We start from the raw sequence: 27,277 nt of genomic DNA, 5'->3' as shown, positions 1-27,277 counted from the left end.
GGCCTGACTTGCTTGTAAAATTTGGAAACTATTTCACCATTTGTTCACACACGGAATATGCACTTCTTCCAATGTATGTTAAATATTTAATTTCCATGAAATCTTGTTGACATGACGTAGGGTTGGTAACAGCTGTGTTTAATTTGATGAGAGTTTGTTTTGCAGTGCCAAGGAGTTGAGGTTTATTTTGCACATATTACAAATGTGAATCTAATCTGTAAATGATTTTGGTATCATGTGTCAAAGCTTTCATCTTTGTACCACCTCATGGAGTATTAAAGTTTAACAATGACCAATCAATACTTTAATTTAAGCCATTGCAAGGTTTTCTATGGTGTATGGTCCTGTGTAAAGAGCTCAGGTCAGAAATCAGTTGAAGTTAGGCGACATTGGGTGTGGACAGTCCTTAGATGGATGACTGTTTGGTACCTTGACTCCTCAGAGTGTCTAGGACTTCAGTCCTGTCCCACAACAAAGCTAGACAAATGAGATTGTTCAAAATTGCCTCTGTTCACCAAGTAGTGACTGGGTACCCGGTGGGATAAGTCATATGACTGTTGGGTTAACAGGGGTTAATAATGCCTTAGCACTTTGAGCAGGCACAAGTGCATGGCTACAAGCACTTTATCATGTGTCCATTCATATTATTATCAGTGTTTCTAAATTAAATAGTGAGAGAGGTCTTGAAAATTATCCTTGGGACCTATTTAGGCTAGAAGTCTCAAAACTGAATACTAAGATTTGGTTGTGTCCAAATCATCCATAATAACAATACGAATAACTAATATGTGCATTTATATTTCGCTGAATTCCTTACATAATGTATGCTCAAAGTGCAGTTTTCAGTGCATTAGATGATAAAGTGGCTGATGAGTTACATTAGACTTACAGTTATTTTCTAGAAAGGGAGGTATTTATAGAACTTTTGAAAGCTTTAATGGAGGGAGAAAATCTTAGCTCAAGAGGTAGTTGGTTACACACTAATGGAGCTTAATAGCTGAATGATCAGAAACGAAACGATATGAATTTTTACTGTGGAATTGTCAGTAAGATATCATACTCGTAGATGAAAAGATAGAAAGACCCATTTCTACAACTTCCTGAATGCCCCAACTCTAATACCACATGTATCTACTCCAAGCTTTGTGTATATTATTTCATCATGTATGACACATTACAGAGATAGAAATTATTCGTGCCATTGTATAGGATGGCACAGCTAAGATTGAAATGGCACGGTTAAATTCTTACCTGTGTGCCCTTATGGCACACTTGCAGTATGTTTTCATTGTTGTTATCTTTCATGGTGTGATGTGACATTATGAACAATGACAAATGGTAAACTGTACAGATCATACAGGCACCTACTCATCAGTGTCTTTTCAAAGTCTGAGGTCAGTAAATAAAGAAAAATACATACTTAGCATTGTTTTGTCAGTGAATGTTACAATGCAGTTACAACTCTTACATTCACTTTAAGTCATGTAATGTTTTGATGTTCAGTTTAATCGACCACGAATTTATGGCACACCTAAAACTGAAATGGCTCACTTAAGTTATCATGACAGTGCCTGTGAGGCACTCTGGAAAAAACTTCATTTCAATCCCTGCTTTGTGATATATGTATGGAACAGGAAACATCATATTTGATTGTTTGTTGAATGGTGCAATACCTGGCAATGTTTGGGCTATATGATGCCTGTCAGTCTCTTTGACATAACCATACCATATGTTGCCATATTTATTACTCACCCGTTGATCACTGTTTAATATATCTACGATGTTATTACACATGTTAGAACGCCAATGTTATAATGCCTTGTGTTGTCAGAACTGCACTCGGATGTATGACACATGTGACCCAGTTGTGCACTCATTGAATTCTTCTATTCTATTCAGTTTATTGTATTCCCCCGTCTACAAATAAACATGTCATACATACATGCATTGGTAATGGAAATTTAACGTTAGAATGTATGGTTTACATTTTGCCTTTCAACTTTTTGTCTCTAAAAGAAATGGTGTGTTTAGGTAATTTACATAAGTTCCACACAGTTTTGCTATTATATCAGACATAAGTATGCAAAACATTGCATGATTACAATTTACATATTTCTGTGGAATATATTGTTGTCTAATTTCATTGTAGACTCTACATATTATAATGTTGAATTGTTTTGGAAAACGTTTCAATTGCTCTTTGTAATAACATTTATATCCAAAAAATAAGATATTGATTGAAGTCATTTGGTCAATATTTCATACCCCTTGTTTGTTTAAAAAAATCAAACTTAAAAAAATCAGATTGAATGGAGTAATGTCAACAATCATGGACAAAAAGTATTCATACACTTGACCCCTGTTATGCCGCCATAATACATATGGTCTGTTAGTTGAATTCTGAGATATTATTTTGCTAGTGTCATGTGAGCAATAAATAACATACTAAATGATGTCTCCTGTAATACTAATAATATTACCATATTTATGAAACTTCTGAATGGTATTGGCATTACACGGAACATCATTTATCATTCTCTAATTAACATGGTTGTACGAAGTGTTAGTGGATATCTGATACCATTAATTAGTTTCATGAATATGATATTACATGGGATGTTGTTTAGTATTCAATTTCACTATAAGTATGTACATGTATAAATATCAAATGAATGAATAAAGTCCCAGTGTTAAGTATGTACTAATCAGCTGCATGGCAATTTGTCATTACAAGCAGGATGGCTTGCTGTAACCATAGTAACAGGAGGTACTGACTATGTAGGTGTTTCTATCTTTTGCTGTGTTTTCAGTCCGTTGAGTTTGTGAAAACTGTAGGGTCACTAGATTGTTAGGCTTGCTGACTTGATTGAAACATGTCATTGTATCCCTGTTGTACAGAACGATGCTTATGATGTTAAACACTGGATTGTCTGGTCCGGACTCAAATATGTACAAACCACTACCATATAGCTTGAATATTGCTAAGTATGGTGTTAAACAACAAAAAAAACAAATCTTATAACTGTAGGTTGCTTTATTTGATATCAGTGGTTTTATTCACATTATTTTTCATGTCATCAATTGAAATTATTTACTTTTCAGTTTGACACCATTTCTCCCAAACCCAATCAGGTCACACTCTCATCATGTCTGTACAAGTCAGCTCTCAGCAAATGCAGGAGTTCTTGGATTTTGCAGTGGAAGTAGCGAAGAAGGCTGGGGAGGTTCGTATTCTGAAGGGATCAGGGTATTGTTCCACAGAGCGGTTTCACTCCCATATGGTTGTTGGCAGTAGAGTAGCCTAGTGGTTAAAGCATTCGCTCGTCACGCCGAAGACCCAAGTTCAATTCCCATGTGGGTTCAATGTGTGAAGCCCATTTTGTGGTGTCCCCCACCGGGATATTGCTGGAATATTGCTAAAAGCAGCGTAAAACTAAACTCACTCACTTTCATATGGGTGGTGGGGTAGCCCGGAGGTTAAAGCGTTCTCTCATGCTGATGACGTCCAATTCTCCAGACTGGTGATATTGTGAAGCCATTTCTGGTGTCCCCTTCCTGATGTTGTTGGAATATTGTTAAAGGTGGCATGAAACCATACTCATTCACTCCCATAACTTAACGTAGACTTATGGAAATCATAGTGCTTTGGTCACTTTGTGCAACAACTTAAATCCATGTGTAAGTCAATGCTCATGCTGTTGATCACTGGATTGTCTGGTCCAGACTCCATTATTTACAGTCCCCCACCATTTGGCTGAAATATTGCTAAGTGAAATGTTAAACTTAAAGAACAAAACAACCAACCCAAAAACATTGACAAGTCCAAAATGATTCTGGCATGAGACACATATCTCATTCATTATACAAGGAACATTTTGCAGCCTGTGACTTCAGCCACAATTTTGACATTACTCCTTTTGACTTCTTGTCTACTAAAGACATCTCCTCTTAGTACATACATTAACAGTAAACACTATAGAAATGATACAAATAAAATATTCAATTGGCCTGGATATCACAACCAAACCTAATACCAAAAGAAGTGGCAGTACGCTTCAATTTTAAAAAATCAGCTTAGCAATGAATCCTTGTCAGTTGATGTGTTACTATATCAAAGCTGATGTTTGTGTTTGTTAGATGATAAAAGATGGATTTTCAAAGAAGAAAAATGTGGAAACAAAACAGAGCAACGCTGACCTTGTAACGGAAACTGACCAGGCAGTGGAAAAATGGGTGATCGGCTACATCAAGGAAAAATACCCGTCACACAAGTAGGTGATGTCAGTGCCATTACCTTGCATATTTACTCTGATACAATTGTCTGTCTACATGAATATTTGAAACAATAGTGTACCATTTATTTTTTTGTGAATGAACTTAGATACAAAGGATATATCTGGAACAGCTCAGATGCCAATATTTGGTTCCATGTGTCATACTTTTGTCCCAGGTTGGAGTTATGTAAGGGAAGTAACCCAAATTTCCTTCTTCCAAAGCTGCTGACAGGACATGAAGACGTCAAATTGATCAATTTCACCAAAAGATTTGGATGGTGTGGGGTGGCTGTGTAGAGTGGTTTGTTCTATTGGGTCTCAGTTATGATTACACGATGCCATTTAGAAAGTGGTCAAATGCAACATATGTCATATTTGGGATTTCACTTTCTTAGTAAAGTACAAATTCTAGTACTTTTTTCGGTTGAGTCCCATCCGGGATTCGAACCTGCACCCTCAGAGTCAGGTACCTAATTGCCAGCACACAAAGTCAGCCGCCTAGCCCGCTCAGCCATCGCAACAAAGAAAGTGAAATCCCAAATATGACATATGTTGCATTTGACCACTTTCTAAATGGCATCGTGTAATCATAGCTTTCGGCCGTGGGAGCCGTGCCAATTTACACTCATCAGAGGGGTACACAAAGTACGCAGTCTAGACTACCAGTCGTCCGACTTTCATTTTTGTGGAAGTCCCAGTGGCTGAGCGGGCCAGGCGACTGACTTTGTGTGCTGGCGATTAGGTGCCTGACTCTGAGGGTGCGGGTTCGAATCCCGGATGGGACTCAACCGAAAAAAGTACTAGAATTTGTACTTTACTAAGAAAGTGAAATCCCAAATATGACATATGTTGCATGGGTCTCAGTTAGCTTATACATATTGAAATTTCTCACAGTGGGACTGTCCGCCATATTGTTGATATTGTTACTTGAGTTTGTTTTTTTTTCTGATCAGTCCACTAGTCTCAGTAGTATAGAAACACAAATTTGGTAACAAATATCAAGGGCAGATAATGGCAGTTATGAAACCTATGGCTAATACAGGTTTTCAAACATGCATCTTTCATCATTACCTATTGTGATGCACATTTGGAAGACATACTTGCCATGGGCTTACAATCTTCGATGTGAGAAAAGTTAGTCACATTTCTCACATTCAAGACAGATTAGTTATGCTCTTGACAAGTTCACAAAATGGTTTCAAAATTCAGTGTTTTTCGAAAGGTTTTGATGAACGTATCTCTCAGTAATACTCAGAGTCCTGAAAACACAGATGTGGTGGACGAAACTTTATGGCTGAACAACTAGATTTTCACAGTAGCGACATTTCACTGTAGCTTCTAATACTGTTTTCAAGCATATAAGAAGCTATACCGAAACATTGCTTCTGTGGAAATATAGAAGTTGTTTATCCATTCTTCAAGATTCAGGACTTCAAGAATGCCACTCATTCATCAACAGAGCTGTTGTCATCATAGTTAAATTTCCCTGTTCCAAATTTGAACATGAGGTTACTTATCTACAGATAGAATATCAAAACACTGTCTGTTTATCATGGTTCATCTTCAAATTTCAGTGTTGGGAATTGTTTGTATTTGAAAACCTCCATATAAGTTCCATAATACGTCATTTGCCAATCAGGTTTCACCAAATACTCAACTATGTCCATGAAACAGAAGATGCTTGTATTCTGGTACGTGTTGCTACAGTTGCTGAGGGTAGTTTCGTGGTTAAACTTAAGCATTAGCATGTCACGCTGAAGACCTGGATTTCGATTCCCTGCATGGGTAAAATGTGTGAAGCCCATTTCTGGTGTCATTATATTGACACCAATATGATATTGATGATATTGCTGGGATATTGCTGGGATATTGCTAAAAGCGATGTACTACTAAACTGACTCAATACCACAGATGCTGCACATGTATGCAGTGTTAATTGGAGGCTGTTAACAGAAGACGATTCTGTTTACCAGTTGTTTATCACAAATATTCACTTTCATGTTTTAGGTTTATTGGTGAGGAGTCAACTGTCAACGACATCCCGTGTGACTTTACAGATGACCTGACGTGGATTGTTGATCCTATAGACGGAACCACTAATTTTGTGCATAGGTAATTTTTTAGGACAGAGAGAACTTAAAGTTTTATTTACAGACTGCCGCCCTCCAGCTTGAATATTGCTCTGTGTGTGTAAAACAACAAATCCAACGAATACCTCTATAGAGATTTTGAAGCAAAATCAGGGCGGTGGGGTAGCCTTGTGGTTAAAGCCTTTATTCATCACACTGAAGACCCCAGCTCTATTCCCCACATGGTTGCAATGTGTGAAGCCCATTTCTGGTGTTCCCTGCTGTGATATTGCTGGAATATGGCTACTAGCAGCATAAAACTATACTCACTCAAATCAAAATCAGCTATAGTGTGAAGCAGTTTTAAAGACTGTAACAGGTCAGCTGTCAACAAAACCTGATATGTAAAACAAGTTTATGTTTAAAGGTCACATGCAACGTAAAACATAACTTTGCAGACTCTGATACCTTTTGGTCTGTGCTTACTGAAACAAATAATCAAAAATGCCAATTCAGCCTATACAGTTGAAAAAAATGCGATGAAAAACAAAAGCCCGCGAAATTGGAGTTCAGACAATTCGCTAAATTTCCCCCAGCGCTGGGGGAAAAAGTGGTTTCAACAGCTGTGCTGTGCTGCGTCCATAACGCTTGTGCAGTGAATAGGTTCACAGAACTTGAATCAGCATGCATGCCTGGAGTGTGAGGCCGTGAACAGTAGTTTAACCTTTGTTGTGTACACAAATAAGTAAATAATCTACTTGTTACATAAAAAAGCTTGTTGATTGTGGTAAGCAGCCTCTGTCACAGAAAAGCTCAATGTCTGGTTTATTGACACCTGTATGTCTGCCTGTCTGTCTGGTAAAGACAATATACAATACACAGCTTCAATCATTGACCACGTGCAATTTAAACTTAACACCTATCAGGCTAAACGCCATAAAAAAAATAAATTGATTTATGACTCATGTACCTGAGTCCTGTCTCTGCCACATTATGTAATTAGGCAGGTGTGATAGTTGTACACATGATATGTTTTTAAGTATGTGGGTTACAAGCAAACTACATCCATTTTTCTCTACCGAGATGATTTTTGATTGGATCAAACGCAAATTCAGAGAACATGTATTTACAAAACCCAGTGTATCTATATACATTCTTTATGGATAACAACTTCTTCTAGTGTAAATGATTTTGTTTGACAACAGTGTATGAATCCATACTGGATCCATACAAGTACAATAAATGAAGTTGTTATCCATAAAGAATCTTACTTTCTTGTGACTCGCCATACTTCTAAAATGCCCATCAAACAGATCATCTTTCTGTACACACAATGAGCCCTCAGCGTATCAGCAAATGAACCAGCAATGTATATTATAGGTCATGAATAAGTGATAATTTTGTTTTAATTATGTTTGATTTTTTGGTTGCATGTGACCTTTAAGATTAGCTTGATGTTCTTGAATTTGTTTTTAGTCTTATATATATGACAACCTTATGTCATAATTATCAGGGGCGGTGGGGTAGCCTAGTGGTTAAAGCGTTCGCTTGTCACGCTGAAGACCCGTTTGGTTCCCCACATGGGCACAATGTGTGAAGCCCATTTTGTGGTGATATTGCTGGAATATTACTAAAAGCGGCATGAAACTAAACTCACTCACTCACTCATAATTATCACATTGTCCATCTCTCATGCTTCCATTGCAATGCAACCCTTGAAGATCCAGGATAGAATCCTTGTCACAGATGCTTCAAGTTACGTCAGACCCGTGAAGGTCCCGTGGTAGAGTAGGCCTTCAGCAACTCATGTTTGCCACAAAAGGTGACTATGCTTGTCGTAAGAGGCGAGTAACAGGATTGGGTTTTCAGGCTTGCTGGTTGATACATGTCATCGGTTTCCCAATTGCGCAGATTGATGCTGATGCTGTTGATCACTGGATTGTCTGGTTCAGAGTCGATTATTTACAGACCACCACCATACACCTGGAATATTGCTGAGTGTGGCGTAAAACTAAATTCACTCACTCCCTCCCTCACTCATAATCATCACAGACTTAAGCATTTACGTTTACTGTTGTTGTTTTGTTTTCATATAATTCTTTTCTTTTCTGAAAACTAGCATTCCAGAAGTATCATACTCCATGGGATTGACAGCTAATAAGGAGGTAGGATAAATACAATGTAATGGTTTAGTTAACAATGTGTCATTGTAAAGTGGCACTTTGCGAGATAATCATGCTATGAGCTACTTCTTTGTATTACCAAATGAGGGCTTGGTAGCCAATATGGTTTACTTGTGCCACTGTATGATGACACCGTGGGATTTTCTCATGTTATTAGTCACTAGGTAGTCTAGCTTGAAACATGAAATGAGGATTGAATGTACAATATGTCTGACATGTAACTGCTTGATGAGTCCATGGCATATACACATGCTATCAGCACTGCTTTGATTACACAATGCCATTTAGAAAGTGGTCAGGTGTAACATATGTTATATCTGGGCCAGGACCCCATGTGGTATTTCTTAGTATAGATTCTAGTACTTTTGTCGGGTTGAGTCCTGTCCAGGATTTGAACCCACTCCCTTAGTTAGGCAACTAATCACCATCACACAAAGTCAGCAGCCTAACCTGCACAGTTACTGAGACTTCAACTTCCTCATTTTAACATGTTGGCTTCCTATCATGAGAATCAGTTTTGACTTAATTTGACATCTAATAGCTACCTTAGTGGTATCTTAAAACAAGTTTCACATGCTGGCCAAATATGCACAAGAAACAAATGTCTCCTTGTGTTCTTTCTGATGCGGTATGAGGTTAATTTCTAAAAGCATATTGATGTTAAAAAAGTACGAATAGTATTTATTAAAAATCATTTTGATGAATGACAATTAGGGCAGACTTGTTTGTGGAAACAGGAAACATATTTGCTGGTCTTTGATTGACTTGATGTCTGTTATCATTGAACTGGTTGGTTCATATGACTGTCTATGAAAAAGTGAATTCAGTTCTCTTTTTTGGGCAGGTGATAGTGGGTGTGGTCTACATACCTGTGCTTGACATTATCTATACGAGCATGAAAGGTCATGGGTCATACTGTAATGGAAGGAAGCTGGCTGTAAGCAGTGTAGAAGGTGAGTGATGTATCCATGGTATCGCAAGTCGTGAGATGTGGTGGTATAGCCTAGTGGTTAAAGTGTTCACTCGTGAAATGAAGAGCTGAGTTTGATTCCCACATGGGTACAATGTGCGATGTTGTTCCCTGCTGTATCGTTGCTGGAATATTGCTAAAAGCGATATGAACCTAAACTCACTCACTCACTCACTTACTCACTCACCTAAGTGCCATTATGTGTTGTGTTTCAGTGTTGTGACAACCCCTAATGTACAGTACACAACTCTGTTCACTTAAAAGAACCCACAAATCAGATGGTAAATGACCACATGGTGGCCACATAAATATGTGCAAACACCTAGTTGTGGGTACAGCAACGTGCAGTGAACTTCGACAAAGTACTGTGACTATGTGTCCCAGCTGTGAAGCAGTACCTTGTAAGGGTTGGAAAGCCGCAATGACTTGTCTTGTAGGAGTTGAGATTGACATCCAGTGGTCAAGGGAAAAATAGTAGCGAATTGAGCATGCACTAGTGTGTGGATATGTGAATTATGTAAATGTCCAATAATAAAATGATAATAATTTATGACATACCACAGGGACATGTTGTGAAACAACTGATTTGTTTTCAAGGACATTCAGGGGAACCCTGAGCAAATTATGATTGCACAATCATAAAGAATTATCTGTTGGTTTTTATTGGAAACTAATGGCTCTTTTCTTTCATCACTGCAGTCTGTTGTCAGTTTTTGTCCCTGAATGGGAAGTTTAGGTTTGAACTAAATTTTCTCAGCTGAATATTGCTGGAACATTGCTGAAAAGGTGCATAAAAATAGAACTCACATTCTCACTTGAACTGGAGAAAATATAGTATTGAGTGTTTCTTTAATACATTATATAATTTGAAATGCCATTTTGTAGTTGTTCCAGTAGAATAGACTAGCATGTATCTCCCTTGTTTGCAGATTGTTTTGATGCACAGAAATAGCTAGAGAGATTGCATGGCTCTTGACAAAGACAGCAAGTATTTAATGCCCACAATATGTCACATGGCCATATGGCTTTGTTTTCCAGATACAGAAATGATATATGCTAGTCTAATTCTGAACAATGTGAGCTATTTCCTGCAGAATATTTTGCTTGAAATTTATGTTTGGTTTCAGATCTGAAGCAGAGTATTGTCATTCACGAAGGAGGAAGCTCCAGGATACCGACAGTGGTGGACACCAAGATGAAAAACATCCACAGTATTGTCACACACAGTCATGGGTAGGTGGAGATAAGCTTGCACAAAGCCCCCAATAAGTTTATACTTGTAGACACACAGTCATGTGTAGGTGGAGATAAGCTTGCACAAAGCCCCCAATAAGTTTATACTTGCTGATACACAGTCATGTGTAGGTGGAGATAAGCTTGCACAAAGCCCCCAGTAAGTTTATACTTGCTGACACACAGTCATGGGTAGGTGGAGATAAGCTTGCACAAAGCCCCCAATAAGTTCATACTTGCTGACACACAGTCATGGGTAGGTGGAGATAAGCTTGCATAAAGCCCCCAATAAGTTCATACTTGCTGACACACAGTCATGGGTAGGTGGAGATAAGCTTGCATAAAGCCCCCAATAAGTTTATACTTGCTGACACACAGTCATGGGTAGGTGGAGATAAGCTTGCATAAAGCACCCAATAAGTTTATACTTGCTGACACACAGTCATGGGTAGGTGGAGATAAGCTTGCATAAAGCACCCAATAAGTTTATACTTGCTGACACACAGTCATGGGTAGGTGGAGATAAGCTTGCATAAAGCACCCAATAAGTTTATACTTGCTGACACACAGTCATGGGTAGGTGGAGATAAGCTTGCATAAAGTCCCCAATAAGTTTATACTTGCTGACATACAGTCATGTGTAGGTGGAGATAAACTTGCACACAAAGCCCCCAATAAGTTTATACTTACTGACATACAGTCATGTGTAGGTGGAGATAAGCTTGCACAAAGCCCCCAATAAGTTTATACTTGTAGACACACAGTCATGTGTAGGTGGAGATAAGCTTGCACAAAGCCCCCAATAAGTTTATACTTGCTGACACACAGTCATGGGTAGGTGGAGATAAACTTGCACAAAGCCCCCAATAAGTTCATACTTGCTGACACACAGTCATGGGTAGGTGGAGATAAGCTTGCATAAAGCACCCAATAAGTTTATACTTGCTGACACACAGTCATGGGTAGGTGGAGATAAGCTTGCATAAAGCACCCAATAAGTTTATACTTGCTGACACACAGTCATGGGTAGGTGGAGATAAGCTTGCATAAAGCACCCAATAAGTTTATACTTGCTGACACACAGTCATGGGTAGGTGGAGATAAGCTTGCACAAAGCCCCCAATAAGTTTATACTTGCTGACACACAGTCATGGGTAGGTGGAGATAAGCTTGCACAAAGCCCCCAATAAGTTTATACTTGCTGACACACAGTCATGGGTAGGTGGAGATAAGCTTGCACAAAGCCCCCAATAAGTTTATACTTGCTGACACACAGTCATGGGTAGGTGGAGATAAGCTTGCATAAAGCACCCAATAAGTTTATACTTGCTGACACACAGTCATGGGTAGGTGGAGATAAGCTTGCATAAAGCACCCAATAAGTTTATACTTGCTGACAGACAGTCATGTGTAGGTGGAGATAAGCTTGCACAAAGTCCCCAATAAGTTTATACTTGCTGACACACAGTCATGGGTAGGTGGAGATAAGCTTGCATAAAGCACCCAATAAGTTTATACTTGCTGACACACAGTCATGGGTAGGTGGAGATAAACTTGCACAAAGCCCCCAATAAGTTCATACTTGCTGACACACAGTCATGGGTAGGTGGAGATAAGCTTGCATAAAGCCCCCAATAAGTTCATACTTGCTGACACACAGTCATGGGTAGGTGGAGATAAGCTTGCATAAAGCACCCAATAAGTTTATACTTGCTGACACACAGTCATGGGTAGGTGGAGATAAGCTTGCATAAAGCCCCCAATAAGTTCATACTTGCTGACACACAGTCATGGGTAGGTGGAGATAAGCTTGCATAAAGCACCCAATAAGTTTATACTTGCTGACATACAGTCATGGGTAGGTGGAGATAAGCTTGCACAAAGCCCCCAATAAGTTTATACTTGTAGACACACAGTCATGTGTAGGTGGAGATAAGCTTGCACAAAGCCCCCAATAAGTTTATACTTGCTGATACACAGTCATGTGTAGGTGGATATAAGCTTGCACAAAGCCCCCAGTAAGTTTATACTTGCTGACACACAGTCATGGGTAGGTGGAGATAAGCTTGTACAAAGCCCCCAATAAGTTCATACTTCCTGACATACAGTCATGTGTAGGTGGAGATAAACTTGCACACAAAGCCCCCAATAAGTTTATACTTACTGACATACAGTCATGTGTAGGTGGAGATAAGCTTGCACAAAGTCCCCAATAAGTTTATACTTGCTGACACACAGTCATGTGTAGGTGGAGATAAGCTTGCACAAAGCCCCCAATAAGTTTATACTTGCTGACACACAGTCATGTGTAGGTGGAGATAAGCTTGCACAAAGCCCCCAATAAGTTTATACTTGTAGACACACAGTCATGTGTAGGTGGAGATAAGCTTGCACAAAGCCCCCAATAAGTTTATACTTGCTGACACACAGTCATGTGTAGGTGGAGATAAACTTGCACAAAGCCCCCAATAAGTTTATACTTGCTGACAGACAGTCATGGGTAGGTGGAGATAAGCTTGCACAAAGCCCCCAATAAGTTTATGCTTGCTGACACACAGTCATGTGTAGGTGGAGATAAGCTTGCACAAAGTCCCCAATAAGTTTATACTTGCTGACACACAGTCATGGGTAGGTGGAGATAAGCTTGCACAAAGCCCCCAATAAGTTTATACTTGCTGACACACAGTCATGGGTAGGTGGAGATAAACTTGCACAAAGCCCCCAATAAGTTCATACTTGCTGACACACAGTCATGGGTAGGTGGAGATAAGCTTGCATAAAGCACCCAATAAGTTTATACTTGCTGACACACAGTCATGGGTAGGTGGAGATAAGCTTGCACAAAGTCCCCAATAAGTTTATACTTGCTGACATACAGTCATGTGTAGGTGGAGATAAACTTGCACAAAGCCCCCAATAAGTTTATACTTGCTGACAGACAGTCATGGGTAGGTGGAGATAAGCTTGCACAAAGCCCCCAATAAGTTTATGCTTGCTGACACACAGTCATGTGTAGGTGGAGATAAGCTTGCACAAAGTCCCCAATAAGTTTATACTTGCTGACACACAGTCATGGGTAGGTGGAGATAAGCTTGTACAAAGCCCCCAATAAGTTCATACTTACTGACATACAGTCATGTGTAGGTGGAGATAAACTTGCACACAAAGCCCCCAATAAGTTTATACTTACTGACATACAGTCATGTGTAGGTGGAGATAAGCTTGCACAAAGTCCCCAATAAGTTTATACTTGCTGACACACAGTCATGTGTAGGTGGAGATAAGCTTGCACAAAGCCCCCAATAAGTTTATACTTGCTGACACACAGTCATGTGTAGGTGGAGATAAGCTTGCACAAAGCCCCCAATAAGTTTATACTTGCTGACACACAGTCATGTGTAGGTGGAGATAAGCTTGCACAAAGCCCCCAATAAGTTTATACTTGCTGACATACAGTCATGTGTAGGTGGAGATAAGCTTGTACAAAGTCCCCAATAAGTTTATACTTGCTGACACACAGTCATGTGTAGGTGGAGATAAGCTTGCACAAAGTCCCCAATAAGTTTATACTTGCTGACATACAGTCATGTGTAGGTGGAGATAAACTTGCACACAAAGCCCCCAATAAGTTTATACTTGCTGACACACAGTCATGTGTAGGTGGAGATAAGCTTGCACAAAGTCCCCAATAAGTTTATACTTGCTGACACACAGTCATGGGTAGGTGGAGATAAGCTTGTACAAAGCCCCCAATAAGTTCATACTTACTGACATACAGTCATGTGTAGGTGGAGATAAACTTGCACACAAAGCCCCCAATATGTTTATACTTACTGACATACAGTCATGTGTAGGTGGAGATAAGCTTGCACAAAGCCCCCAATAAGTTTATACTTGCTGACATACAGTCATGTGTAGGTGGAGATAAACTTGCACACAAAGCCCCCAATAAGTTTATACTTGCTGACACACAGTCATGGGTAGGTGGAGATAAACTTGAACACAAAGCCCCCAATAAGTTCATACTTACTGACATACAGTCATGTGTAGGTGGAGATAAGCTTGTACAAAGCCCCCAATAAGTTCATACTTACTGACATACAGTCATGTGTAGGTGGAGATAAACTTGCACACAAAGCCCCCAATAAGTTTATACTTACTGACATACAGTCATGTGTAGGTGGAGATAAGCTTGCACAAAGTCCCCAGTAAGTTTATACTTGCTGACACACAGTCATGTGTAGGTGGAGATAAGCTTGCACAAAGCCCCCAATAAGTTTATACTTGCTGACACACAGTCATGGGTAGGTGGAGATAAGCTTGCATAAAGCCCCCAATAAGTTCATACTTGCTGACACACAGTCATGGGTAGGTGGAGATAAGCTTGCATAAAGCACCCAATAAGTTTATACTTGCTGACATACAGTCATGGGTAGGTGGAGATAAGCTTGCACAAAGCCCCCAATAAGTTTATACTTGTAGACACACAGTCATGTGTAGGTGGAGATAAGCTTGCACAAAGCCCCCAATAAGTTTATACTTGCTGATACACAGTCATGTGTAGGTGGATATAAGCTTGCACAAAGCCCCCAGTAAGTTTATACTTGCTGACACACAGTCATGGGTAGGTGGAGATAAGCTTGTACAAAGCCCCCAATAAGTTCATACTTCCTGACATACAGTCATGTGTAGGTGGAGATAAACTTGCACACAAAGCCCCCAATAAGTTTATACTTACTGACATACAGTCATGTGTAGGTGGAGATAAGCTTGCACAAAGTCCCCAATAAGTTTATACTTGCTGACACACAGTCATGTGTAGGTGGAGATAAGCTTGCACAAAGCCCCCAATAAGTTTATACTTGCTGACACACAGTCATGTGTAGGTGGAGATAAGCTTGCACAAAGCCCCCAATAAGTTTATACTTGTAGACACACAGTCATGTGTAGGTGGAGATAAGCTTGCACAAAGCCCCCAATAAGTTTATACTTGCTGACACACAGTCATGTGTAGGTGGAGATAAACTTGCACAAAGCCCCCAATAAGTTTATACTTGCTGACAGACAGTCATGGGTAGGTGGAGATAAGCTTGCACAAAGCCCCCAATAAGTTTATGCTTGCTGACACACAGTCATGTGTAGGTGGAGATAAGCTTGCACAAAGTCCCCAATAAGTTTATACTTGCTGACACACAGTCATGGGTAGGTGGAGATAAGCTTGCACAAAGCCCCCAATAAGTTTATACTTGCTGACACACAGTCATGGGTAGGTGGAGATAAACTTGCACAAAGCCCCCAATAAGTTCATACTTGCTGACACACAGTCATGGGTAGGTGGAGATAAGCTTGCATAAAGCACCCAATAAGTTTATACTTGCTGACACACAGTCATGGGTAGGTGGAGATAAGCTTGCACAAAGTCCCCAATAAGTTTATACTTGCTGACATACAGTCATGTGTAGGTGGAGATAAACTTGCACAAAGCCCCCAATAAGTTTATACTTGCTGACAGACAGTCATGGGTAGGTGGAGATAAGCTTGCACAAAGCCCCCAATAAGTTTATACTTGCTGACACACAGTCATGGGTAGGTGGAGATAAACTTGCACAAAGCCCCCAATAAGTTCATACTTGCTGACACACAGTCATGGGTAGGTGGAGATAAGCTTGCATAAAGCACCCAATAAGTTTATACTTGCTGACACACAGTCATGGGTAGGTGGAGATAAGCTTGCACAAAGTCCCCAATAAGTTTATACTTGCTGACATACAGTCATGTGTAGGTGGAGATAAACTTGCACAAAGCCCCCAATAAGTTTATACTTGCTGACAGACAGTCATGGGTAGGTGGAGATAAGCTTGCACAAAGCCCCCAATAAGTTTATGCTTGCTGACACACAGTCATGTGTAGGTGGAGATAAGCTTGCACAAAGTCCCCAATAAGTTTATACTTGCTGACACACAGTCATGGGTAGGTGGAGATAAGCTTGTACAAAGCCCCCAATAAGTTCATACTTACTGACATACAGTCATGTGTAGGTGGAGATAAACTTGCACACAAAGCCCCCAATAAGTTTATACTTACTGACATACAGTCATGTGTAGGTGGAGATAAGCTTGCACAAAGTCCCCAATAAGTTTATACTTGCTGACACACAGTCATGTGTAGGTGGAGATAAGCTTGCACAAAGCCCCCAATAAGTTTATACTTGCTGACACACAGTCATGTGTAGGTGGAGATAAGCTTGCACAAAGCCCCCAATAAGTTTATACTTGCTGACACACAGTCATGTGTAGGTGGAGATAAGCTTGCACAAAGCCCCCAATAAGTTTATACTTGCTGACATACAGTCATGTGTAGGTGGAGATAAGCTTGTACAAAGTCCCCAATAAGTTTATACTTGCTGACACACAGTCATGTGTAGGTGGAGATAAGCTTGCACAAAGTCCCCAATAAGTTTATACTTGCTGACATACAGTCATGTGTAGGTGGAGATAAACTTGCACACAAAGCCCCCAATAAGTTTATACTTGCTGACACACAGTCATGTGTAGGTGGAGATAAGCTTGCACAAAGTCCCCAATAAGTTTATACTTGCTGACACACAGTCATGGGTAGGTGGAGATAAGCTTGTACAAAGCCCCCAATAAGTTCATACTTACTGACACACAGTCATGTGTAGGTGGAGATAAACTTGCACACAAAGCCCCCAATATGTTTATACTTACTGACATACAGTCATGTGTAGGTGGAGATAAGCTTGCACAAAGCCCCCAATAAGTTTATACTTGCTGACATACAGTCATGTGTAGGTGGAGATAAACTTGCACACAAAGCCCCCAATAAGTTTATACTTGCTGACACACAGTCATGGGTAGGTGGAGATAAACTTGAACACAAAGCCCCCAATAAGTTCATACTTACTGACATACAGTCATGTGTAGGTGGAGATAAGCTTGTACAAAGCCCCCAATAAGTTCATACTTACTGACATACAGTCATGTGTAGGTGGAGATAAACTTGCACACAAAGCCCCCAATAAGTTTATACTTACTGACATACAGTCATGTGTAGGTGGAGATAAGCTTGCACAAAGTCCCCAGTAAGTTTATACTTGCTGACACACAGTCATGTGTAGGTGGAGATAAGCTTGCACAAAGCCCCCAATAAGTTTATACTTGCTGACACACAGTCATGTGTAGGTGGAGATAAACTTGCACACAAAGCCCCCAGTAAGTTTATACTTGCTGACACACAGTCATGGGTAGGTGGAGATAAACTTGAACACAAAGCCCCCAATAAGTTCATACTTACTGACATACAGTCATGTGTAGGTGGAGATAAACTTGCACACAAAACCCCCAATAAGTTCATACTTGTAGACACACAGTCATTAGGGAAGTTCAAACCAACTGTCACAAAATCACTGGTGGGTTCAGACTAGCTTACACAAATTCTTTAGTAGGTTCAGACTTGTTCAGACAAAACAACTGATAGGTTTAGAATTGCTCTCACAGTCACAGATTGGTTGAGATGACCTTACAGATTCATGGATAAATGGAGACTCGCATGCATTTCCATCCAGACTGTACATTCAGAAGGCTGTCTTGTTCGCTTTCAGAGATAATTCTGGTTGTTTGGGATGCAGTGAGGTACCTGTTATTGAGTGTGAACACTATTGACATGCTCTGTGTTTCAGTATCCGAGCGTACGGATCTGCTGCCATCAACTTCTGTCGCGTGGCAGACGGGCAAGGGGAGGCATATGTGGAGTATGGTATTCACTGCTGGGACTTCGTGGCTGGCATGTTGATAGCCCAGGAGGCAGGGGCGTACGTCATGGACCCAGATGGTGAGATGGATGGAGCAAGAGAGAGTTGGGCTGGATTTAGGGCAATAAGATTCTAATGATGAAATTTTATCAAAACATGGAATGTATTTGTTTGTCTTTGATAGATTTAAGTCTTCTCACATTGAACTGGTTGATAGTTTTAATTTAAACCAACTTTAGACCTCACTTACAAACATTAAATGACAGAGCGTGACGACTGTGGGTAAGAAAATTATAATAAAACAACAAAATAGTGGACAAAAGCAGTTAGGGATATATGCAAATTTTGAAATTATGAATAATGATATATTTATTCATTGACATACTGATAAAATATCAGTCATAAAAAATACCAGTATCCTTAACTTATTTTGTCCAGTATATTTTGCTAATTCACATGTAGTCAGAGAGTCAAAGATATGTTAATGATCTGCTTTGTACCTTCAGGAGGGCCATGTGACCTGATGAAGAGGCGGGTTCTAGTGGCGTGTAATGAGAAAGTGGCCCGGGAATTATCTGCAATATTGACCCACCTAGACATGGGTAGAGACTGAGGTTATTGTTCACAGCATTGTAAACATAAAAAACTGTCTCATTAAAACCACATTTCCTTGTTCCCACTGCTTGTAACAAAGATTTGAGGACATCTTTCTGATCACCTTTCTGTGACCTTTCATCTGACCAATCAGATGGCTGGCAAGCTGGAAATTTCTACTCTGAGTATTCCATTTATGGACTAGATGACTATTTGCTCAAATTCATTGCCTTCAGCAACCCATGCTTGTGACAAAAGGCGACTATAATAATCATAAGAGACGACTAACGGGATCAGGTGGTCAGACTCGTTGACTTGGTTGACACGTCATCTGTTCCCCATTGCACAGATTAATGCTCATGTTGTTGATTACTGGATTGTCTGGTCCAGACGTGATTATTTACTTTGCTTTGCCGCCATATATAATATTGTGCAGTATGGCATAAAACTAAACTCACTCACTCACTCTGACTTCAGTGCAAACTTGGTATACACAGTGTATGGATGTGTTGCTGTAAACTCTTTGCCATCAGTTAGGCATTCCAGAATTTCTTATTTTTTTCAGTGTTGAAATTTTGAATCAGTATTCTACATGGCATAATCTGGAATGCATGTCTCATTGCTTTAATTTGTGCCCTGAAGCTCAAGAACAGAAGCTCAAGAAGCTGAAATCATTTTTTTGTCATTTCATTGGTTGATCACTGTTCAAGAGATGTCATTCTGACATGACCTATGATTAGTTGTCTGAGATGTTTGTTTACCAGTGAGGCGAACTAAAATCTGATTGTGATTAGACTGAGGAGAGGGTGTGACTGATTTCCATGACTGATCCTGAAATACTAGTATTTCTGCCCATGCTTTGTGCTTGACACTGACCTGATGAAGCTTGTTTCCACCTATAGTCCGTTTTCCTCAAAAGCGGACGAATGAATTGTGTAGCTCGAAAACTAATAAACATAACATACTCAATGAAACGCTAATCATCATCAGAACATCATACCTACTCTGTGAGGTTTTTGTAGAATATTTTTCCTTGAAATAAAAAAAGTTGTTTAACAATGAATCATTAAAATATTGACACAGTTCACAATTTGTTACAAGGGAGGAGTGCAGAAAAAGGGAGAAAGGGTGTGTGAGAAAGCATGGAGACAGCAAAGCACAGGTTAATGAATAACTAACTCACTCTGCAGTTGTGCACGTGCTTCTGGAACACCTGGCTGTGCCTTTCTCTGCACCGCTCCCTCGTAATAAACAGTGAACTGTGTCAGTATTTTAATGATAGTTTGTTAAACAACTTTTATATTATTAGGACAAAAACTCTACAAAAACCACACAGAGTTGGTATGATGTTTTGATCACGATCAGCGTATCACTGATTATGCTATGCTTATTAGTTTTCGAATTACATTGCAATTCATCGGTCAACTTTTGAGCCAAACAGACTGTAGTCTGTCTCATAGTCCCTGAACCACATTATTTTCCCATCCATCCAGCCTTCTCTGCAGTGCTAAAGCCTTGAAAGAAGCCAGTCTAGATTTCCTCAGGTTCTGAATCTCTGGCCTCCCTGGTTCACCAGATTGACAGTGGTGAAAACTCATTCAGAATCTTCTCTGATAATACAAAGTGAAAAATACGAAAGTTTGTTTTATGAATTCAGATTTGTTTATGCCAGTAATACAGTGATCCTCATTTTATTTTTAAATAACAAATAATTGAAAAGGTTTACGTGCATATTTTAAGAATGTTAAGCACTCTCAACTGCCCTAAACTTTGGCAGTTGTTGACAGTTGTTGTGAATATACTGCAGATTATTCTCCAGAAACTGCATCAGAAAAAGTAACGATACTTTACATTCGCGTTTCCAAACATAATTTTTTTTATATAATATATAATATTAATATTATATGCCACACTAAGCAGTGCAGAGCAAAGTTTCCTTTGCTGAAGACTTACTTACTTAGTACGTATTAGCTATGAACTTACAATCACATTGGGCTAAATTGGTTCTGTGACAGTGGACCGAGATGCTTATTTAAGTGAATGGGTTTAGCTTTATGCCACACTCAGCAATATTCGAGCTATATGGTGGTGATTCATAAATAATCACGTCTGGACCAGACAGTCCAGTGATTAGTGAGTGAGTGAGTGAGTTTAGTTTTACGTCGCACTTAGCAATATTCCAGCTATATGGCGACGGTCTGTAAATAATCGAGTCTGGACCAGACAATCCAGTGATCAACAACATGAGCATCGATCTGCGCAATTGGGAACCGATGACATGTGTCAACCAAGTCAGCTAGTCTGACCACCCGATCCCGTTAGTCGCCTCTTACGACAAGCATAGTCACCAGTCCAGTGATTAACAGCATTAGCATCAATATATGCTACTGGGATACAATAGCACGTGTCAATCAAGTCCGCGAGCCTGACCACCCAATCCTGTTAGTCGTCTCTTACGACACGCATGAGTTGCTGAAGATCTGTTCTAAACCAGATCTTCACGGGTCGGTATATTTGATGGTGAGACAGTCTGCCAAGTGTGAATTTCAGCACTCAAAGCATTAGTGCTGGCAAAAATGTTTGATAATCATAATTATTGTTGATTGAAGATATATTATTGTATATATATTTGAATAACATTGAAAATATCACACGTAAACAATTGTGATGAATTAAAATCGTAACTTACCTTAACATATTTGTTTTTGTCACTTTTTGTAAAATGCAAAGCAATGTTTAGTAAACTGTTCTCAAAATAATCCATGCTTAAATATGTCACAACTCACTGGTGAAATATTTACTTGCCATTTATTGACTCTTTAGAAATGTTTAGTATTGATTATTGATCTCTCCATGATCAGTATCTAAAGCCAGATGCACTGAGAATGTGCATTTGAGCTGAAGTGACTTTGGCTATTTCTTTTTATGCATTGGTAAAACTCATACAGTGTTTAGATGGATATTTTACATATCTGGCCTGATCAGTTTGTTGGCCTCAATTTTCATCCAATCAGATCTTACAGAAAATCTGCATGGTGAACAGAAGGTATTGGACAGATGAGGTTTCAGAACCTGTCATATCTATCAGAATAATCCACCACAACTGGTAATAGTCTCTTCCGAAACACTGTATCCGTATTAGTCAAGGGAGATAACTGTCTTATCAGTTTCCACTCTTTCCATTGCATTGTGGACAGTGGCTGTTATCAGTTCTTTCCTTTCTATGACCTTCCAGCTGACCAATTAAGATTATTATAAGTTGTGGTTAATCAGTTCTTGGTGATATTTGTATTTTGCCAGTTTGATCAGGTTTTAGACGATATATTTTGTTTAGATTTGATATCTATTACTCTAATACCTATCATCTATCATGATGTGTTTTTTACCCATTGGTAATTGTTCATTTATTAATGGGTATGAATGTGTGTTTATTTAAATCTTTTTATAAGGTATGTTTTTATTAATATTGCATGAGGACTTACACTTCTCTCATGTGCAATCTAGCGAAAACATAGAAATAATCAAAACATCAAGCATTTCATACATATGTTTTATGTTCATATAAGAATTGACTTTATAATGTTTGATTATTTAAAGACAGTAATATCATTGTAAACAGTCATATATTTTTTTTGCATTTTATGGAACTATTTTTTCTGAAAGTTATGTAATCTGTCTTTCAATTTATGTCAATTTTGATTTTTAAGTCTTTTGCAAAATTACTATTCCACAGGATTCTGTGGTATGTCTGTTTTCAAATGTTAGTTCAAGATTACATGTATTTTTGCTCAGAAATATTTCACTTGCCCTGCCTACTCTAATAATGTTTCTCTTAGTTCAAAGATTTGCTGTAAAGGGTGGCACCAGATTTACAAACTATTGTAAAGTGAGTTATAGTGTATGGAGCACTTTGAGTGACATAGAACTAGGTGAAATAAAGGTGACAAAACTTTATGGATGATCAGCTTTTCTAGACAATAAAGAAGAAGTTGTTAATCCATAAAGTTTTCTCATCTCAGTATAATGTTTCTGTAGAAACCATGTGACATACTGTATTTTGTTTAACTGTTGTAAGAATATTAGAAGAGTATACTAGTGAATATGAATGAATAGCTGTAGAGTCGGCATTTTTCCTTACGAAGACTGACCCTATAAAGGTGTTTAGGTAATTTATTTATGACTAAACGGTGACTGACTATCTTTGTGATTAGATCAATATTTTAGTTATATCGTTGCCAGTGACTTTGTCTTAGTTCCATAATAACTAGACCCAACAGAAGTCAATATTGATTCTTAACAATAGCATCCCTGTTGCAAGACTGAAACCAACTTGTACAGTATGGTTCAAAATTATTGAGAATAGCTAAAGCATTTCATATTATTAAACTAGAACAAAACAGATAAAATTGAATGTATCGTGAAAGTGAACTGACCTTTTCATGTTGTGTAGGTAACAATTTAATATTTTATCAAGTCTCCTTGAGCTTCACGGCACAGTCTAAGACGGGTAGGCATACTTCCTATCAGAGAGGTTAGTGTCTCGTGAGTTATGCTGTCCCAGTATCGGACCACTTCTCTCTTCATGTCTTCAATTTTTGTCAACCCCTTTTGATTCACACATTCCTTCATCATCCCCCAAATGTTCTCAATGGGATTTAAGTCAGGACTATACGCAGGAAATGGTAATGCAGTCACATTTTTCTCCTGAAACCACTGTTTGGCATGTTTTGCGGTGTGTTTATGATCATTATCTTGCTGCAAAATCCAGTCATTTCCATAAAACACATGTGCACTTGGAAGGAGAAAATTATCTAATATGTTAGTGTAGCGTTGACTTGTCAGATTTCCCCCAAACACACACAGCGGGGTCGTTCCTAATAAGGATATCCCTCCCCATACATGAAACTTTGGGCTGTATTTAGGTCGTCGATACAACGGTGCTGACGCAGACTTTGTCCATATTTTCACATGATTGGGATATACCCATATTGAGCTTTCATCAGTAAAAATCACATTTTCCCAGTCAAAGTTTTCATGTGCCAAACACCACCCAACACGCCTGTCTTTATGTTCTTGTTTCATGAGAGGAGAAGGAATTCCAGTCTTTTTCTCCCATCCAAGATCAATCAAATTTCTTCTAACTGTAGATTTTGATACAACTGTTGATCCCCTTTCTATCATTTCATACCTGATGTTGGAGATGCTTGCCCTTTGCTTTTTAGACGCTAAAATTCCCAGCCGGACGCGATCTGAGAAGTCCAATTTTCTGGGTCTCCCTGCTCCTTTCTGGTGCCCAAAATCCTTTCCCTCTTTAAAATTCTTCTAATCCTATACACAGTAGAAAGAGGAGTTCCTGTTCTCTCTGCCAATGTATTTACATCATCAATTCCTTGATTACACAACTCAAAAATCAACCTTCTTTTATCCTCAGCATACATTGTTGACAGTGCTTAGGAAAATGACGTCTGCTACAAATTCAGGGGAGGTAACTCTAATTGTACTATACTCAGTAGGCCAAGATGAGTTACCTCCCTTATACCATTACTTAGTTTTAAGTATCAGTGAATCAGTTGAGGTGTTAGGATAGCTCAAAGTAAGAAGAAAAATTCTCAATAATTATGAACCAGACTATACATGTAATGATTAAACCTGGGGCTCCTTCCATGAAGCAGAGTTTACTAAGGTTAACATGAACTCCCATTCTAACATTGCACTGAGGTTACCTTGGTGACTTTACGATCACCTAAGTGCTTTGTGAAATCCATGACCTTAACCTTGACAGTTGACCTACTTGTTCAAGGCACTTGCCAAGTTAAGACGTTAAATAAAACATACAGCACAGAGGACCAGAGAATATTGTTTGTTGTTTAAGACTGTGTTCATTGTGTGGTGTGTAGCAAGAAGTGAGTGAATTAGGTTTTAAGCTGCTTTAATTAATATTCCAGCAATATCACAGTGAGGGACTCCAGAAATGTGCTTCACATGTTGTACCCATGTGCAGAATCAAACTCTGTCATCGGCTTGATGATCAAACGCTTTAACCACTAGGCTACCCCTTTGCCCTGTAGCAAGAGGAGACTAGTAATGTGCAGCCAGATTCTTGGATACTGTCCAAACCGTCCTTATTGGGTAATTTGTATAACTGACCCTTGACCTTAGTTGTAGTTTATCTTCATTGCATCTGTGTTTTATTGTGTGTAGATACTGTAATAACTTGTTTTGAATGACTGTAGGGAAGCAAGTAGTCAATTAATCTTTTAAGGTAGGGTTAGAAATATATATGTAAATGTTGCAATATGTCATGAATCATTGCTAATACTGAAGATCTGGGTTAGAATTAGTCTTCTAATGAGATTAAATGTCAGATGCATGGAACTGAATCCCATTCACGAAGTTGAGTGCTGTCAATCACTGGGCCATCTGGCTGTTGATTATTAACAGACTGCTGTCATGTAGCTTGAATGTATCAACAACACAAAGGTTGATTAAATGACAGGCAAACTGTAGCGCAAATGGGGTTGTGCAGCATAGAGAATATGACAAGTCTTCGCAGCATAGAGAATATGACAAGTCTTCGTTGGCATGTGAGCAGACTGGTCATTTTCTCTATGCTGTGCAACCCATTTGCGCTACAGTTTACCTGTGATTAAATGTAGGCTATATGTAAGAATTAGTATTTTTAATCCCCCATGCAGAAATACAGCTTGGGAACTTTAGCAAGGGTTAATGAGTTGTAGATTTAGTCACACTCGTTCTTACAGACACTCATCATTATAGTGGACAAATGGATGCTCGGGACGCGGCCAAGCCAAAATTGTTCTTTTAAATGGGAATCAAAAACATGTTACGAGCACAAATAAAAGTGACGCGCCGATGCCCGGGAAACATTTCACTCTTTTATTAAGCCTAAACTCAAAAATCTGAGTCAGAGCCCGATCCGCAAAGCATTCGTGACATTAGGACATGTAACTCTAGCTTATCGTAGGCATGCGAATGACGTTGCGATCAAAGTCTCCATAACTATCATACTAGCGAACATTAAACCTTCACCTGCTAACAGTCCATGCATGGTGGGCGTCTTGCTGTCTTACACTTGATCTTAAGAAAACGACTGTCAATAGAGTGTATACATTACTTAAAAATACGTGGTTGTAGCTGCGGCATCGCTGACAGACACACATTGTTTATTTACATCTCACAACATGTACATCGTCATGAATCATAGATATAAAAATATACAGTGAATGTTATTAATACACATAATGCATTCCAGTGGAGCGTGAGTGAGTTTAGTTGTACGTCTGCTATATGGCGGTGATCTCTAAATAATCGAGCCAGGACCAGATAGTCCAGTGATGAACAGCATGAGCATTGATCTGCGCAACTGAGAACCGATGGCATGTGTCAAACAAGTCGGCGAGCCTGACCACCCGATCCCGTTCGTCGCCTCGTACGACAAGCAGAGTCACCTTTTATGGCAAGCATGGGTTTGCAGAAGACCTATTTTACCCTTGACCCTCACGGGTCGCGTTGCAATGGAGGTATGAGAGACGGTTAATGATTTCATATCACAGAGTAATATGAAGTAAGCATGTAACCAGAAAAAAACTGAGAAAAGACGAATGAACTTAAAATGGTATATACAACATATATACATAAAGTCTCAAAATGATATAACATTCGCTGGACAATTTAAAGGACTTTCAAGCAGGTTTGGCACAAAAATACCTTCTTTGGTAACGACAGAGGGTCAAAGCGTGGCATGACACACTTTGCCGACGTTAAATGGTGTTCTTGAAAATTGTCATTGCATTAATAATGTCGTACTGACTAGAGTTTGGAGACTAATGACCCGCACGCATCGTTGTACGTGAATTGTTGTCATGGTAGTTGCAGTCATGTGACACTGTTTTTCTCTAAACTTTGCTTAACGCCGTTTTCAGAACTTGAAGTATGAATATTAATCTTCATTCTGCATCACCGCCGCTGGAGTGGATGTCAACCTGCTGTAGCGAAGCGAAACATTAAATTCTTCGTACAATCAGTGAGCACTCCCTCAATTATCCCCAGTCTTTCAACCATAAAACGCTGAGTCGACAAAACAAGGCTCACCTAGCATTATATGCTAGAGCATACTGTTTACGGTTTTGAAATGGGACATCGGTTTTAAAAACCTGTTTACC

The 27,277-nt window shown here is 39.2% G+C and overlaps 1 protein-coding gene across 1 annotated transcript in view; it reads left to right on the top strand.

Annotated features, from left to right (window-relative positions):
- Nucleotides 1-21,007, top strand: part of LOC137259081 (inositol monophosphatase 1-like) — a 28,706-nt gene extending 7,699 nt beyond the window's left edge. The window contains exons 2-9 of the mRNA XM_067796796.1: nucleotides 3,103-3,224; nucleotides 4,138-4,271; nucleotides 6,282-6,386; nucleotides 8,463-8,508; nucleotides 9,371-9,479; nucleotides 10,624-10,729; nucleotides 18,429-18,580; nucleotides 19,007-21,007. Coding sequence (XP_067652897.1) covers nucleotides 3,147-3,224; nucleotides 4,138-4,271; nucleotides 6,282-6,386; nucleotides 8,463-8,508; nucleotides 9,371-9,479; nucleotides 10,624-10,729; nucleotides 18,429-18,580; nucleotides 19,007-19,113 — 837 coding nt within the window. The 5' untranslated portion in view covers nucleotides 3,103-3,146 and the 3' untranslated portion in view covers nucleotides 19,114-21,007. The remainder of the gene's footprint in view (nucleotides 1-3,102; nucleotides 3,225-4,137; nucleotides 4,272-6,281; nucleotides 6,387-8,462; nucleotides 8,509-9,370; nucleotides 9,480-10,623; nucleotides 10,730-18,428; nucleotides 18,581-19,006) is intronic.
- The last annotated feature ends 6,270 nt before the right edge of the window (nucleotides 21,008-27,277 follow it).

The sequence above is a fragment of the Haliotis asinina genome, chromosome 12 (assembly GCF_037392515.1).
Source record: "Haliotis asinina isolate JCU_RB_2024 chromosome 12, JCU_Hal_asi_v2, whole genome shotgun sequence".
Taxonomy (NCBI): Eukaryota; Metazoa; Mollusca; class Gastropoda; order Lepetellida; family Haliotidae; genus Haliotis; species Haliotis asinina.
The sequence above is the reverse complement of the archived record's forward strand: the minus strand, read 5'-3'. Positions and strand labels throughout refer to the sequence as shown.